Below are 17,257 nucleotides of genomic sequence, written 5' to 3' on the forward strand. Positions count from 1 at the left end.
ACAGTCCTGTGCAGTTGAGAGGGAAAGTGAGTTGTAAAGATGGAATACTGAAGTTGCTGCATTTGCAGCTTTACAACATGGATTTCCCCTCTAGGCATGCAAGGTGGGAATGTTGCTGTGCAACTGCAGAGGATTAAGTAGCCACTGCCTTACATAACTTATTACTGAACGGGAGCAGTGTTATTGTGTGCCCTTATGGCAGGATCTAAAAGATGAGGAAACAGCAAAGGTAGCTACACGTACCAGACTGCACGTGTGTCTTTATGGTCAGGGAGACATTGCTGCATTGTGGCCTCAGATAATTGGGCATTTCTTCTGGAACATCATAATCTTTTCTTGCCATTCTAAACATACACAGACACCTTGCAGATGCCTCCCCTTCTGATCACGTAAATATTTTCATTGCTGTGAACTGCAGTTGCTTTATTAATTTAGGCCTCGCTGCTATAGAAGAGGCTCCTTCATGACATTCCTTTGAGGCAGCGCTAAAGAAATGGCTCAAGTGTTTGAAAGTTTTGTTGCCCTGGGGAAATCTTCAGGTAGCATCAAGCTACTGTGCGTCTCCTGCGTCGTACCTGGTTCCTGATACTAAATTCCTGTTAATACTGTTCTTAGTTCTAGCAGTCAAGTCTGCTAAGGGATACTTAGAACACGTGTAAGAGAGTCTAACATGCTCTGTGGAGCACTGGCAGTCTGCTAGCTAAAATTAACCATCTTTTACACCTTACTGGATTGCAGAACACAAGCTGATAATTCCTGAGTTTTCCTTATTTAACAAAATAATACAGTGTATAATTGAATATTATTCCCAGTTCTATGCCGATATAAATTTTTCTATAACTGCACAGCTGATATGACGCTATGTATTCAAAACCAGTTAACTGAGAAAGCTGTTTGATGTAAGAATTTGGAAGTTACTAGACCTGCCAGCATGGCTCAAACCAGCAACAGTACTGCGAGAGAGAACGCCAGCATTTCCATGGTAACTGCTTGCTGCAGACGCGTCAGACACAGCTGGAGGTCTCTGGCTGGGGACAATGAGATTAAGAAAGAAAAGTGACCAAAAATGTTTCTTTGACACATACTTCAAGTTGCTTTAGTATGAGAAGTACTTTTAAAAGCAGCAGAAAACAGCAGTATTTGTAAAACTGCATTACATTTAATTTATGTAAGGCCACTCAAGGTTTTGTACAAGAGACCTTTTGAAGTTTCTGCAGCTTAAAAAGCTTTTCCAAGTGTCTAATTTCTATTAGTCTGCAACCAAATGAGGCAGCTCTATAAACAATGGAAAACTGGAAAGTGGGCTTTGAACATGCATTTTCTGTAAAATAAACAGAGAAACATGTTTTGAGGAATAATAAAAGAATTTATAATTTTTTTTTTTAGAGTTAAAATGAAGAGTTATTGTAGCACGAACACAAGCATGTCTTACTAGATGACTACAATTTTTAGTCTCTGTTCTTCTGTCAGTCAAGCTCCAAAAAAAGACACTGTTCAAATAGGAATAGATTTTATAGATGCACTTTTTCAGTGAATTTACTCAATGTTTTCTGTCATTATATACATATATAAAAAAATGTGGAAACTCATGAAATATGCTTTAATTGTTGAGATTACGTCTACTTTTTCTGTATTGAGTAATTACTACGATTGGCAGTATTTTAAGGGTGCCAATTACCATGTAATTGTGCATATATTGATTACTTTTTTCCATATACTTCTGTAATAAAATTGAACAGGTGTTCTATGTATACATATATATGTTCTCCTTTAAACCATTAACCATATAGAACATGGTTTGTAACTGAATTTCCTTCACTAATTATTTTTGTAAGGACTCAGACTACTGAAAGCAAAGGACTAACCATACAGGTAAGAAAATCCAGTGAAGTCAGCATATTGTTTTCTGTCTCCTTGGACAAATGATGATTGAAAAAAATTGTCATTCAGCTCAATCTGCCAAATTTGATGTGCTATCAAAAGTCCATGCAGTTAAGTAACCTGGTCTGGGATTTTTTCCTCTTTTTTTTTTTGGGGGGGCCTTTTTTTTTTTTTAATGGTCAGTTGCCTTAAAGGCGGTTTCACAGGTGGCTATACCACAGTAGGTGGGACTTTGAAAACTACTCATTGTTATTTCACAGTGATACCAGATGCAGGAAGCTCCATTTTGGTCTCCTAAGGTTTGTTGCTGTAAGCTGGGAAAGTGTAAAAAAGTGACTGCTGCTGGATTACCTATGCAAGTGTTTCACGGCGAACAGCATGGAAGATTTGTTTTGATGTTTTAGGGGATTTTAGTCAGGTTTTCCTAATGTTTCCATAGATCTGTATCTAGGGAGTAATAAACCCCTAGATAGAAGGGAGTAATAGTACCCTTTGTCATAGAAATGCTTTAATCACTCTTTATTTCTTTCTGATTAACAGCAATCATTCATGAAAGACTTGCACACTATGATAACATAAACCGATGACTATATTCCACATATTCGCTTCCATTCTTCAAACAGTGCAAACAGAATTTAACTTCTGGAGCTTCTTGGTGGAAAACTATTAGTAAAAGGAGTCCCAAGTATAATAAAATTATTACATAGTTTTATTTTGAAGAACATTTTGGATTTGCTTTAATACAAAATGATGTAGGTCAAGAAATAATTTACAAACCTTTAAGTTCTTATCCTGGCATTTGAAATAATAATGATTTCAGAGGAAGTCTGTAAGCTATTCATAGGAAACTCTCATTATGTACAAAATGTTTATTGACATGTTTTAAACATCACATTTGTAAAAATGTGAACTGGATTGCTATCTAGCCTATAAACTACAGGTAAAACCTGATAAGGTAACTTGTTAGAACAAGTCATTGTTATCCAGTGCTAACAAAATAGACAGTAGCTTTCAGTGGTTTTTGATTTTCCTCCAAGGTCATTTCAGCCTCACAGTCATTTCAGGGTTTTACTGCATTGTGAACAATATCTAAGCCCTCTCTTGATTGCATAAAAAGAAATCTTTGTAATATTACGGCTGGAACAACAGAAAGGTAGAGGCAATAAAATAGTGTCCTTCTTATAGGTAATACATTTTGTCAAAACTAATTGTCTCATGACCAGTAATACCCTGGCATGAACTTGCCAATTTTTAAATTATTTTAATATTTATTTTTAGCATGGGATTAATACAAAAATAAAACCAGAGCTTATTCTTCAATCAAAAAAGTTAAAGTAACTTTAAATCTTTTACCTTTCCAAGTATAAGACTGTAAATAGTCAACTGTGCATCCCTTATGCAGAGAGATGCATTGGACTCAATTATTTAAAAAAAAAAAATCTGTTCTGTTGCCAAGTTGAAACTTGACACTTTATCCTGAAAAGAGCTTTACACTGAGAGGTGGCTCTATTTAAATATTTATGCTATAGATCTACATATTCCAAGTAAAAATACTTCTATCTAGAATTCTGTGGAGAGTTACAATAATTAGGGTCCATAAATATTGCTGCATTTCAATTACGGTACAATAATTACAAAATATAGAACATCTCTTTACAAATACAAATCATTGTATATTACAATTCATTTACAATAATTTCTACTATTTAATTTTTAGCAAACTATCTTATCTAATTCTACTATGACCTGGTTGCAAGTGCATTAGTAAGAATGCAATTATTCCAGTATATTTTGCCCTTAACGTGATAGTCATAAAACAGACTATCTGAATGATATTTTCCTATGTAAACTGGTGTTACATATGACAGATTATTCTTTATATAACTTCTTTTTCCAACAAACTCTAACAGGTAGAGCATGACAAATTGTATTTTAGAAGAGCATTAAGAAAAGAAATTGGGAGGCAAGTTTGAAAACAATGTTAGAATGGATATGCAACGGGTAGCTGATATGATATCGAGTACCGAGGTAATGACATTAGTGGTTGTCATCACTCATCTCATGTTGCTATTTCCCACGCGGTTTTGTGCCAGCCTTATACAGACATTTCCATTGACAAAATCCTGCTCTACTACAAAGGACAGCAGTACAAGGTTGAAAGACAGGCAAGTTATTACACCTCAGCATCCCGTTCTAGCCCTCAAAAAACTGATTGTCACAATCTGCTTGGTTTCAAAATAACCTTATTCCTACAGAGGAACTCAAGATTCTGTGGGAGGAGACCTGACATACTGCAGCTCTGATCACATTTCGGCAACCTGGAGATAATCAATTTATTAGTTATGGCTTCCTTGAGGTGTGACATCACGTGTACAAAACTTGGTTATTCACTCCAGCTAGTGCCTAGCATCTTTAAACTATGAGGCACTTTTTTCTGTTATTAGAATAATTTTCCTTGCTAAATACTATAAGCTTGTAATGCATATCATTTCATCAGCTAAGTCTTCTTCATATCGGCCCGTTTCTGGTTCTTCGTCACTGTAGCCAGGACCAAAATCCTGAAGTTCGTAATCTTGTCTGCTTAAAATGGGAAACATATCCCCATTGGTCCCATTGCTGATATTTCCATTGAGAAGATTACTTGCTGCACTTTCCATCTCATCAATAGTCATGTCACATGCATCAGCAATCTCGTGTTTTGTAGCTGAAACAAATTTAGGGTCCTTTGCATACCTTCCTAGGCCTTCAGATATAAGTACCTGGCAAATGGAGGGGAGAGGAAGAGACATTCAGTGGAATTACAAAAGAACAGACAGGACATAACAACATTTCTCATTTGTGGAAAATACTACAAACCCCGTGCTGACTCACTACAGCAACCTACAGCAAGGCTGCGTGTGTAAAGAACAATCAAATCAAATCAACAACCAAATGGCTCCAAACCACACTGTATCGGCTATGTGATAATGTAACTGACAATGAAATACATCTGACTCTTCTCTTTAGAAATCTGGGAGTAGTCCTTGATAAACACCAATCAGCAGGCTGATATGCTAAAGATAACGGTTAATATATCACAGATGCCTGAAACACAGAATTCTAGATATGTTCTCGGTATTTCAGAGTACAGCGAATAAAGATGCTGGAGTCCCAACTGCAAATAAAATTTAACAAAGGATATTCTTTGGCTCATAGCAATGGAAAGGAAGTGATAGATGGAAGCAAGAACAGTAATTATGTTTCAGAAATGCTATATACTCTTCAATTTTTTTAAATCTAAAAGGAAATCCTTAACATTCTTTAGTACCCCTACAAATGAATCCTTGTAGTCGTTATTAACCTCTGCATTTAGTACACCGATTCATAGAGCTCTTGTTCTTTTATTCAGATTACAGTAAAAATGGTGATGTATTTCTATAGAAACCACAGAGAGAAGAGGCACACGCATCACCTCTTCCCTGTCAGCCATTGTGGAAGCACACTTCATAACTGATCCTCATCTAGAAAACTTAACTTTCCAACCTCTTTGAAACCTCGCCAGTTCTCTGACACACTGATGGTAAGGTTTGGATTCAGCAGAAATCCTTCGCTACATGACAACTACAAAAACAGTTTGGGGCTTTGAAACTGAAAATGCCATATTTTCAGAGGGATAATGTGGACCGAATGATATGCTTTTTAAAGTTAACACAAAAACTGAACTGACAGACACTCTTGCTACTTCAGAGGTTTCTGTAATACTTACCGCTTCTACCAAACTGTCTGCACTCCTCTGTTTGTCACTATGTTTGTGCCTAAAGTCATTAGGTACAGTTAAATTGGCTGGTGTAAATGTTCGGTAGGAAATGTCAGGGTCATCTGTGTACCAAGAGCTCCTATGCAAGGAAGGCAGACTACCGTTCATATGTTCTGTAGATTCAGCCCTATCGACCTGGATTAGAGGTGTGTAATACGGAGTACGGTCCCTGTTGGGAGGGGTCGCAGGTGGGGTAGCCCAGGAGCGCGTTGAACGACTTGGTGAATGTTTATGAGCTTTGCTGGAATCCAGACCTGCAACAGCCATGACCTGGTAAGGGGAAGAATTTTAGAAGTTAGCAGTTTCAATGCGTGGTCAATACTCATTTCTCATTCCAGCAGTTAGTTAAAGCTGACTGTTCAGGCAGCAGCTATGCAAAGTTAATGTTTTCTGAAGTTTAACAGTCATGTAAAGGAGGAACGGGGGTGAAATTGGTGAATTGCAGGATAAAATGGTATTTTTTCTATCATTGGTCAGATCACAAAACCTTGGTATTAGCATTAATAAAGAAAAATAATTGCTAATACAACATATTAAAGAAAGCAAGGTGTAGAAACATTCCTTCCATCCTGTAGGGACAGGATAGGAAGCTGTCAGCATTTTCCAAGCATTCTGGATGGTGTCTCTAGACTAGAAACTGCCACCTTCGCAGGGCCACATCAGAGCCGGCCGTTAAGCCTCAGAAGATGTGTGTGTTGTACTTGCAAATTCTCACAAATGGAGCTGAGTAACTGCATAGGCGAAGATTAACAGACAGTTGCTGTATTATGCAGTCCTGGTCAAAACTCCTTAGGGCATCCCGACTCTTTGTGGACACTTAAAAAGTCATAGGGGCAAACTACTCATTTTCAGTATTTTGTAGAAGGTCAATGTTTGAGAAGCCTCGTGTTTGGCAACTACAAACCTATGCTCGGCCTAGAAGTCGCACGCAGGCGAACTACATAATGCACTCGTACTGTTTCAAACAACAATGAAAGTCAGAGGTACAATATAGAAGCTGGAAAAATGTAGTTCATTATTAGTTAAATCAGCTTTTGTGTTTACCTGCTGTTGCATTAAGTGAAGTGGTAAAGCAGTGTGATGGTGGAAATTATGAGAGAGCGGTATGTCATCTTGACTACTTTGTCGGCGGAGGCATTCGAAGTTAAAGGAAGATCGTCTATTTGCTACAGGGAAACCATAATTCATTAGGAAAATTAAATACTTTTCCTCAAAGTCTGTTATTTCCAAAATTCCAGTGCGAGTCAACCACCACACAAATAAAAACATGTCCCCCAATAAGAAATAAGTTGTGCTAGCTGAAGAAAGCAGCTGGTTATATGATAAAGGACAGATTCATCACATAAGCAAATGCAGCCCTAGGTAGAAACCATACGAGCAGCCTAACAGGGCAGAATTTTAAGCAGCTGTGTTTCACAAAGCAAGCTTGCATTATGCAGCAGGCTGGTTCGGACACTTAACTTCAGAGTTTTGCTGTAAACTGCTGTGAACAGTTACAAAGAAGAGTTTCTTCTTTCTTCCCCGTGCTTCATTCTAATGAACCAGACTTCCCAAAGGAAATGCCAAATCCCCAGTTCCTTGGAAGCAATGTGTAATATGAAAAACCCCATGCAAGTCAAAGTTGACTGTTATCAATTCCTGATGTTTATTCTGTTACTTATGACAAGGATAAGCCCTGGTCTCTGCTGTTATTCATGTAAATGCTAGAAAGGAAAAAGAAGAAATCTAAACTGGATTGAGATGTTTGGCCGATGTGGAAATGCTTCAGCTGGTCTGGTGAAAGCCTAGGGAATGATGGGAAGGAGCACATGGGTGTCTCCTCTGTGTTAGCTTCAGTGTGAAGAAAACCTGAGTGCTGAACAGCAGCTGGAATCCAGGTACGTCCTCACAGCTGTGAGCGTCATAGTGGAAACCTGGAAAGAGCCTGGCTGTACAAAGCACTGACAAAATTGTGTTCTCTTGAAACTTACTATAACTATTCTTGGGATCTTTTTTTATCAGCACCAAGAATTTTCTGAACAGCACTGAAGAGTTAAGTGCCATTCACTTAGGATTCATCATAGTTGTCACCAGGCACTTAAAGCTCCATACTAACAATCCAGATTCCTTAAAGAGCCATTGGACTAAGACACCTCCAGGAGGTGATTCAGTCCACTTAATGCAAACTCTGTTTCTCCTTCCATTGTCTCTGTGGTAAATCCAAATACAGGAATGTAAGCCTTAGCTCCCAATCCTAACAAATGCTAAACGCCCCAATACCAAAATGAATAAAAAACAAACCAAAAAGTTCCCCCATCCAAAACAAGACACTGTTTTGCACATGCTTCTCCCCACGAGACAGTCTGACAGAACATTTTAATCATTTCCCAGTGCACTTCTGGAAGTTGCTCAAATACTGTAGTGGTGAGTTTGGTACAAAAGCCACTAGAAAGCTTGACACAGAGCTCAATTTACTACCAACAACACTTGGCCGAGGCACTGTATGTTACATTAACTCGGATTGAATCCAGCTGCTAGCAGAAAATGTTTAGTGCAGTGTTGCAGGTTTGTTTCTTTTTTTTCCTTTTTTCTTTCCTTACCTGAGAACATCAAGGCTTCCTCCTCAGGCCAAGCAGCCGATATGCTAGTTACAAATTATAGGTTTGAGCTTGTTTTAAAATCTGCTGAAACACCAAGCCTCTAAAATTTCTCAACTGTGTTCTTGAACATTAAATACATGGCTATAACAGGAGGCCTGACTGTGCTCTTGTGGCATTATCCTGGTGTAAATCAAAGGACTTTACTTCCTACATTATCCTCATACAACTTAGATCAGAACTACGTCCTTTTATCCTAGGATATCAAATACCCTCTTATCTAGTACATTTATCTAGTCTCTTGTACGTGACATAAAAAGCATAAACTTCCTCTAAAGAAACATCGCTCAATACTGTCATCAGAACTGTATCAGAAAAGTTAAATCAAGCTCAAAGGCTGCAGTCACAGGAAGCCTTCAACTCTCCCCTCTCCACACTTCCATGGGAAGACCCCAGGGGATTTTTCCAAGAAGGTTTTTCTCCTGCAAAGTATGGGAAGGATATATAAAGTATCTGTTTCTTTCTTCAGCTTAAAATTCCTCTGCTATCAGAAAATCTTGTAGAAAGATGTACAGCAGTCTCCTTTAACAGTCTCCCCTTTTTCTTATGTCTTCCCCTTCTGCTACTGGAAGAGAGCTAGCAGCTTTCTGTGCACTTCACTATCATTCATCTTTCTCTGTTGGCCTAAAGCTGCATCAGAGGAGGTTTAGATTGGATATTAGGAAAAATTTTTTCACTGAAAGATGGTCAGGCATTGGAACAGGCTGCCCAGAGAGGTGGTGGAGTCACCATCCCTGGTGGGGTTCAAACAAATATGTAGACGTGGCACTTCAGGGCACGGTTTAGGAGGCATGATAGTGTTGGGTTGACGGCTGGATTTGATGATCCTAGAGGTCTTTCCCAACCTTAATCATTCTATGATTCTATAATTCTATAGTGCCAGTCATATTCTTTCTGCTTTTGCCATCTTAAGGCAAATGCCCCTTAAGGTCAGAATGCCAAATAGCGGAGAGCATTACCAGTCTTGCCATGTTGCTGAGTGCCAAAAGTGAGGATCCAGCACTAACAGTATTGCTGCAGAATGTTTCCTTTATTATATAAGAAGATATTTTGCTGCTGCCCTTTACTACAGCTTTCTGTAAACAGTCTTGAGACTGTACTCAGGCACTGTATAATGATAATAATGATCCCACAACACTGTCTCTGAAACACTTTTATTTTTTAAATCTATACCTGCATTTTCTTTAGGGTGCCTGAGACAGGAAAGGACTGAAACCCATTTTTGACTCACAGGGTCCTTACAGTCATGCTTCCACAGATCAATGCACTGTGCCTCTGGCTGCTAGCATCATCAGAATGAATCACATGAAAGACAACTCTGGTTTTGCCAGAAAGTCAGTCCACCTCAGAGCAGGCAAAACGTGGAGACTCTTCTAGAATGATCCTGTATTGTCTTGTCTGGATGGCACTGATTACATGGCTTCACCCAAAGACATATGTAACAGACCCGGCTGGGCTCAGCACACCATGCATAAGAGTACCCTTAGAGATGTATGGGGTTGCATGGAGCTGAGCCTCGTTTCTTGTGCACCAAGCCAGACTCTTTATTTTAGCCTTGGAAAATGGTTTATTTTACACTTCACAATCCCAAGTGCTTTCTTCTCTGTAAAGTGTCAATGGTCAAAGACCAAAATCCAAGAGCTTTTAGTCTGAGCCTAGTTTCACCAGAGGATTAGAACTGCTAAATGGCCTAGAACATACAAAAACAAAATTACAAGATAAGAAGCATGAAAACTTCTAGAAAGGCAGATAAAGCAATATTGTGCTTGAGATAAGGGGAAACTAAGGGAAAGATATAAGGAGGAAAATAAATGCAAATTAAAGAAACAGGTAAAAACATCACTTGACATTACTAATTCAATCTATAAATTGAAACATTTTCTCCCTCAGAAGAAACGCAGACTATTAAGCATTGTTGGCAGAACGAAGTACCAATGTGAATCTGAAATAAGATGCTTAGCCCAGGATAACACTTCTATTTTTCGCAGGGATTTGAGAAACTCATGTTAAAAAGCTAAAGGCACCTCAAAAGTAAGAAAAAAAAACAAAACCAGCAAAGCACCATTAAGCTCACTCTTAGTTCTCTTTTTCCTGAAAATTACCCTACTTCAGACTCTAGTGTTTACTAGAACAAGATGAGGTAAAGATGCAAATGGAACTGATTACAATGTCATTAAGCAGCATGTCTTAAGAGACAGGGAAGCGCCAGCAGGTGAGTCATTGGAGAGACAACGGCACTGACTCACGGCAACATGGCACAGCTGTAGGTGTGAATAAAGGGCACATGGGTTGAAACCCTGATCAAAATTTCAAAGCAAATTACTGCTGCATTCTACCTGGCTCTTCCTTAATTTATCAAATCAAGTTAAAACTGGCAATTAAATTGTTTATTTTTATATTATTTGACAAGTGAGGCAAGAGATAGTGGAAAGACTGACTTGTAAGCTAGGATCCATAGATCCTCTGAGCAGTCTCTCAGGATGGATAGATATTTCTGCCACACACAATAATCCACTAGCAACAGTAATTGAGAAATGTCACATTTGAAATCCAAGGTAAAAAGAAGCCTTTTAAAACTGGAACATGTCCGAATGCATTTAAACAATTCTGGAATTGCAAACAAATTGTTATTAATATACTTACGTGTTGGTGTTGGAGGTAGCAGCCGTCTTCTAGGAGATCTTTTTGCATCGTAGCAGATCTGCGAATCATCTTCCTCAAAAAAGCCATGTGGGTGATGGTAACCTTTTGGTCTCTCAAAATCTGAGTCATGACAGTGATATCTACAGTGGTAATCATATATATGCCTGTGTTTAAAACACAATAAACGTTATTCCAGTCAGTTTCTGTAAATTGATCTATTAGATTTCTTCTAGAAGATTTTCAAATCTACTTTCTCCAGCAGGATAACCAAACATTACATTATATAATCACATGACTCAATTTTAAAATCCAGTTTCTGTATGCAAACTGATTTTGAGATAGGAAGCATGTACTTTTGTACCAGTATAGTTACACAGTAAGTCCTTAGGTGAAATTATTTTCAGTTAAGTTGTTCTTACTAGTACAGGCTGAACTGTAGGACCTCAGTTGTACATTGCTTAAAAAAAACCCCAAAACCCAAAAACTCTGCTCTGCTCCTGCTATGCTCTCTTTTGAACCCTGACTAACTTGTGGAGCACAGAAACTCAGAGAATAGGATTAAGGCTTTTAGATTCTGGATACTTCTCTTGTTGAAAATCAAATCTTGTGAGGGTGTATATGACTGTAATTGTCATATTAAACAATCAGTGACCTGAGAATTCTGTAGAATTTAGCTTTCATGCAAATCTTTGCTTTTATGCAAACAACAAGATGCAGATCATGGTGCCAATCTTGTCAGAATTCAGATGGCAAAGAAAGGCAGTAGGGGAGGAGGAGAAGTAAGCATGTCTGGCTCTTGTGCATATGCACTTATGGATCTAAGATAAAATGCCAATAACTTCCTCTACTTCTGGGCTGGACTTCAAAATAAAAATTTATTGACAGAAGTGGAGGATATTTTTGAGAAGTTATTTAATTTATTCAGCAGAGGGAAACACAGCTATAGTAAGGAAGATGAACACAATCTACTCAAGATCTTGTAAATATGTATGTCTTTCTGTGTCATAATGAGAAGGTGAATATTACAGAATGAAAAAAAATCACAAGATATTCGGGAAAAGGTACAATTAATTTTCTTTTAAAATAGGAACCCTTTCAGTATTACCAAACATAGGTTCTGTTCCATGGCAGGATGATACTCAGAAAATACTGGAACAATCTCATGTTTTAAAGACTAAATCAGCAATATCAGGACTCCCTCCTAAAGCAGCACCCAATCATTGCCTGAACAACTGGAAACTTATTATTTAGGTACAGGAGCAGTCCCAATGCAAAGTTAGAACCTGCCCTGTTGCTGAAGCCATCACTGCCTGAAGCCAATGGCACAGTGCTTAAACCAAATTTATTTGGTAACACTTGAAGCCAAACTAACTTGGGAGCCACTGTGTTAAAGTTAGAAAAACCCACCCCAGACTATTTCTGAAGAAACTGTGCGAAATAAAGTTTCAGAGAAAAGCTTAAATTTACCAAAATTAAATCAAGGCCTTTTCTTCTTAAATCTGAAATTAAGATATTGAATACAAAGATCCTGGGAGTTAAATAGACAGGCAATAGATCAGGCAAGACTGGTTAAAAAACACTACTGGAGCTCAGAAAAGCCCTGTTGGACAGAAATACTATAATTAGCTAGGATACTATTCCAAGTTTTGGTCGGAGAAAGGAGAAATGAGTTAGAAAACTGAGAGGAAACATGTTACAAAACTAGAACTCTGCAGTTACAGTAAGGAGCCTCAGATTAATACAAATTTGGACATTATGCAGTAATACAAATGTGTAAGAAATGGTAGTTGTTGACTAAAATTCAATTGATCGCACTTCCATAAAGCTTAGGAATAAAACTTAAGAAAACATCTATTCCAAACAACTATGGCCAGAAAACTATGCCAGTGTTAAATGTTTGTACTGAGGAGACAAAAAATGGTGCCTAGAGGAGGATTATTAATAAAGAGGTATAACTAGAATTTTCCAAATGAAGTTGTCCAATTCTTTATTGGTCCAGCTGGTACTACCTTATGATCTCAGTCCATAGTTTACCACTTTCACCTTTCTTTTTAAGTTAAATTAAGAGAAGAAAACAAACCATTTCTAAAAGTTCCTCTATCAGAGCTTGATCCTTCTTCCATTGTATGTGAAATTTAATTTATAAATGAAACATTTCTTTGGTTATGCACTTATCTAGTTTATGCTCAGTTCAAAGGAACTTTGTGCTTTCCTTTGAAATTGGTACAGAAGTTTTGCTGGAGTCAGCACATGATGCCAAATACAAAACATCTTTGCTACACACACTATTCCTATTCGCCATTTCACTTGCCAGCAATTGTGTAGTATTAACTTCATCAGAAAATTTTCAATATAAGTGCGCTTAGTGAAGCCTTTACAGATATGTACCTAAGTTATTGAAATATTTCTCCCAGTCTAACAAATATTCTCACCTGCTTCCTGACAACATACTGTCTTCCTCATAATATTCTTCTCCACTAAAATATTCCTGCTCTCCCAAATAATGATCATCATTGCAATAGTCTTGAACTTCACGTTCTTCGCGGCAAATAGTAGGTCGGCGCCCATCACCAGAGTCAGATCTGTAAGTAGCAAATATTTTTTTAAAATATTTTATTTATATAACTTATATATTGTATATTTTATACACAGTTCTTTTAATGTGGTTCCAAGGAAAAGAAAAGACAAGCATTAACAACTCTCTTCTTGTCAGAATGTGGTGTTATAGTAAACTGCATAGAACTGCAGTTCAGAACATGAGTATTTTATCTGTTTCTTGAAGATGATTTCCCTTTATTTCCTTATGGTACAAACAGGAAAGTAATTAACAGGGGGATGCTGCTCAGTGAAGTCTAGTACATTTACAACATTTTTACAAAATAGAAATTCAGAGTACTTTGAAGAAACACAGCCTCTCTCAAATGTCTGAAGTTTGCCAAATGGCTAAAATATTAAGGACCACTCACTGAGGAGTTAAAAAAAAAATCTGAAATAGATATGCAAATCTAGGCATTAAAAACTGTCACTGAATGTACGTTTAGCAATGCACTTCAAATAACACAATATATCCTGTTTTTAAAAGTTGTCTCAGAAAATACTCACACATAAGACCAGGAAAGGTTTTGGGTCCCCGATAAATGGAGCTGTACACATTAATATTTATCAGAGCTAAACACAGTGTTCTTCCCAGTCTTCGCAACTCAATTTTAAACAAGGGCTACCATCAGGTATGATCTTTTGCCTGTTGACAACTGCACAAACCTGCCTGGACTTTTAAAAGGGCTTGAATAATTTTGAACTTTACCCAAAGTTTATCCATTTAGAAGAGACAGTGGAAAATCTGACTTAGAAATCATTACTTAAGTTATCCAGCATATGCATTGTCATACAGTTAATTCTGAAACTTGTACTGAAGAACAAGAAGAAAAGAATATGAAAAAAGAAAACCTACTTTGTCCTCTTCAATTATGTCAGAACAATATCAACTCACCTAATATATGTTTCATAGTAGCGGGTTCTATCCACGTAAGCCATGAAAATAAGGAGAAAGACATTTTAAAATCAAGTTGTTTAGAGAAATTCATTGGTGATTACAATGTCTGTGCTGTAACTAGTAGTTTCACTTTAAAGAATACTACTACTTTCAAACCTTATTGAAGTTACATACATTCCCAAGACTTTAGAGCTATAATTTAAATGCATTTCATACATCAGTAGGCAACAGAAATGAAACTAAATATACAAATTAGTTTCATGTAGCAGAAGTTTTCTTATAGTGTATGTATAATATATAAATTTATTTAAAATCAAATACATATTTGTAGGTTTACCTCCTACTACTTGGCCTTCTACGCTTCTCATGATCAGTTCTGGAGTATGAACGGTAACCATTTTCAGATCTGTGCTCCTGATTTCCAAAATTTGTGTGTTTTCCATGAACAATTTTGGACACATTGGCATTATTGAGATTGGCATTTGTTGAGTTTGGAACTTGCTTTCCTACTGAGTTGTGATTATGATGATTGTGGTACACAGAATTTCCTGCCTGAGGATATATATTTTTCTCAGTATCACTTGCAGGTGGAATTGAAGGCCGCTGAACATGTAAGGGACGGTGCGTGGTGTTGATCTGCTGTAATGAATCTCGTCTGTCACTGCTAATATGGTTTATATGGTTGCCAAAGAGGGCACCATTCCTCTGTTTCAGGGGAAGAGAAAGAAAAAATTACATCAGATACCTTAACAGAACGTATTTTTGACAGAGATAACTTAATTCTCTCTCCTACATGCACACAAACGTAGCCATTAAAATAATCTGTGATTTTTCTTTCTAATTTTATGATGCTTCAGATGGGATCTCCTGAAGTGATAGAGATGTGACTGTGATAATGACAATATTTGTTTTTAGACTCAAATCGACATTATGCTGTGATCATTATCCTTCTTCCATACAACTAAATGTGACATCCAGATTTCTCCACATTTTATTACACAGGAGAAACCTAGATTCCCATACATGAACATGCACCAACTTCCTCAGAAAGGGACGTGTCTGCTTAATTTTTGAGAACACTTTGGTGGAATTCTCTCCTATTCTCCCAGAGCATCAGTTTGCAACAGGCATCACTCAGACAGGATGGAGTGCCATGCAACAGCTTGCAAGCATATCTCAGGTAGATAACATTAAGCTTCAGTGCTTCCATTCTTTCTTCTTGCAGAGGTACAAGAAAGAGTAGTAACTCTTTATCAGCCCTGAAGAGTGTAATGGATGGTGAGAGAGGATGAAGACTATGACATGCAGCTCTTTTTTACATCTGACAAGATTATGTAGCCTCCCTGTCTAGCCAGGTGTGGGTCTTGGATGACAGCAGTCTGTCTTGAAGCTCAATCTAGGGAAGACAGGAGGTAATGATGGTTGGCAGAGAAATGCATCTACTGATGGTAGCTGTGGCACTGCCTCCAGTGCAGCATCCTCCTTTTTTGCAAAGGACAACAGCAAGCTATGGGGCTTCTGACGTAATTACTGCAAAGGCATGCTTTCACATCTGCTTCTTCTGAAATGCTTGTGAAAAATTAAGTTTTCTTGCTGGCTGACACATGGTTTGCAGATCACTCCTGATTATAATACCAACTTTGTGGGTTCACCATTAGACTGAATATGTATAGCGTAGAAGAGGAAAACTAATCTTTTTTTTCTGATTGGTTCTTATTGGTATCCCTCACAGGAAACTGGAAATGGCATCTACATTTAGTTGACTTCTGTGTAATTCCAGGCATTCATTTTAAAATACGCAGCTCTGTGTCTGTTGTAGTTTGGTTGCACAGAATTTCATTCTCTTCATCCTATCTACCACTGCAGAAGTTAAAACACTTCCAGTGTAACCTTCCACTATCAAAATTTGAGGTGGCAAGTTTCATACCTTTTCTTAGGATCTCCTTAAGAAAAAATAAGAATCAATGAGAAAGAATTAGGGGCAGGAGAATCACCCTGCATTAACTGCTTCCTAAATTTATGATGGAAGTGTCTAGGTAATACCATTTTTATAAATACTTATAAAATATTTATATTGTTCTGGTTTGAGGGTGTTTAAAATTAATATTATTATTATTATTACTCCATATTCAGGGATAAACTAATTCTTTAATCTCATATCATATGATAACACAATTCACATAGCTGTGTTCTGACATTACTTTATAAACATCCTCCTCCTCCTCCGGATTGTTTTCCTCTGGTTCATCATCTTGCAAGTCACAGGATATAGCACGGCGTATTTCAGGGCCAATATCATGAAGTGTCCTTAGTCCTGCCTAAATCAATGACAATATCATAATACATTAGGAATGCAAATTCTTTTTTGTTCTTTAATTACAGGTGTGTAAATTTATTTTAAAGGACAGTTAACATGTTTTTGTATCCTGAAACCCATAGAGGACACATCCTACTATACGTCTCTTTACTGTTATTAATAAAAGGCTTATATTCCAGTATAACCCTGCTGAGGTGATCATGTCCTTAATATCACAGTGTAGATCCTGACTAAAAGACCACTGATGTTTATGGAACACTATGGAAATAAAATTAAACTTATAATAAAGTAATCAGCAAGAACTATAATGAAATGCATTTCTATGAGATGTATATTTAATGTTAAAAACATGTTTGCAGCCTGTGTCCACAAAGGAAACTGCTTTGCTATAGCAACAGCAGTTTTAGCAGAGCTCAGATGGAAAAGAAAGCAGTGAAATAATTCCAGCTCATCTGCACTGCACTGTGATATGCAGATATTTAACACTTTAG

The 17,257-nt window shown here is 37.4% G+C and overlaps 1 protein-coding gene across 3 annotated transcripts in view; it reads right to left on the reverse strand.

The window, feature by feature from the left end:
* Positions 1 to 2,385: 2,385 nt before the first annotated feature.
* Positions 2,386 to 17,257, reverse strand: part of CACNA1D (calcium voltage-gated channel subunit alpha1 D) — a 205,120-nt gene continuing 190,248 nt past the window's right edge. For all 3 annotated transcript variants that reach the window (XM_075096187.1, XM_075096186.1, XM_075096184.1), the window contains 8 exons: positions 16,651 to 16,767; positions 14,787 to 15,154; positions 14,447 to 14,473; positions 13,389 to 13,538; positions 10,957 to 11,120; positions 6,722 to 6,843; positions 5,627 to 5,947; positions 2,386 to 4,640 (listed from right to left, as the gene is read on the reverse strand). In XM_075096187.1, coding sequence (XP_074952288.1) covers positions 4,347 to 4,640; positions 5,627 to 5,947; positions 6,722 to 6,843; positions 10,957 to 11,120; positions 13,389 to 13,538; positions 14,447 to 14,473; positions 14,787 to 15,154; positions 16,651 to 16,767 — 1,563 coding nt within the window. In that variant the 3' untranslated portion in view covers positions 2,386 to 4,346. The remainder of the gene's footprint in view (positions 4,641 to 5,626; positions 5,948 to 6,721; positions 6,844 to 10,956; positions 11,121 to 13,388; positions 13,539 to 14,446; positions 14,474 to 14,786; positions 15,155 to 16,650; positions 16,768 to 17,257) is intronic.

This window comes from Phalacrocorax aristotelis, chromosome 6 (genome assembly GCF_949628215.1).
Source record: "Phalacrocorax aristotelis chromosome 6, bGulAri2.1, whole genome shotgun sequence".
Lineage (NCBI taxonomy): Eukaryota > Metazoa > Chordata > Aves > Suliformes > Phalacrocoracidae > Phalacrocorax > Phalacrocorax aristotelis.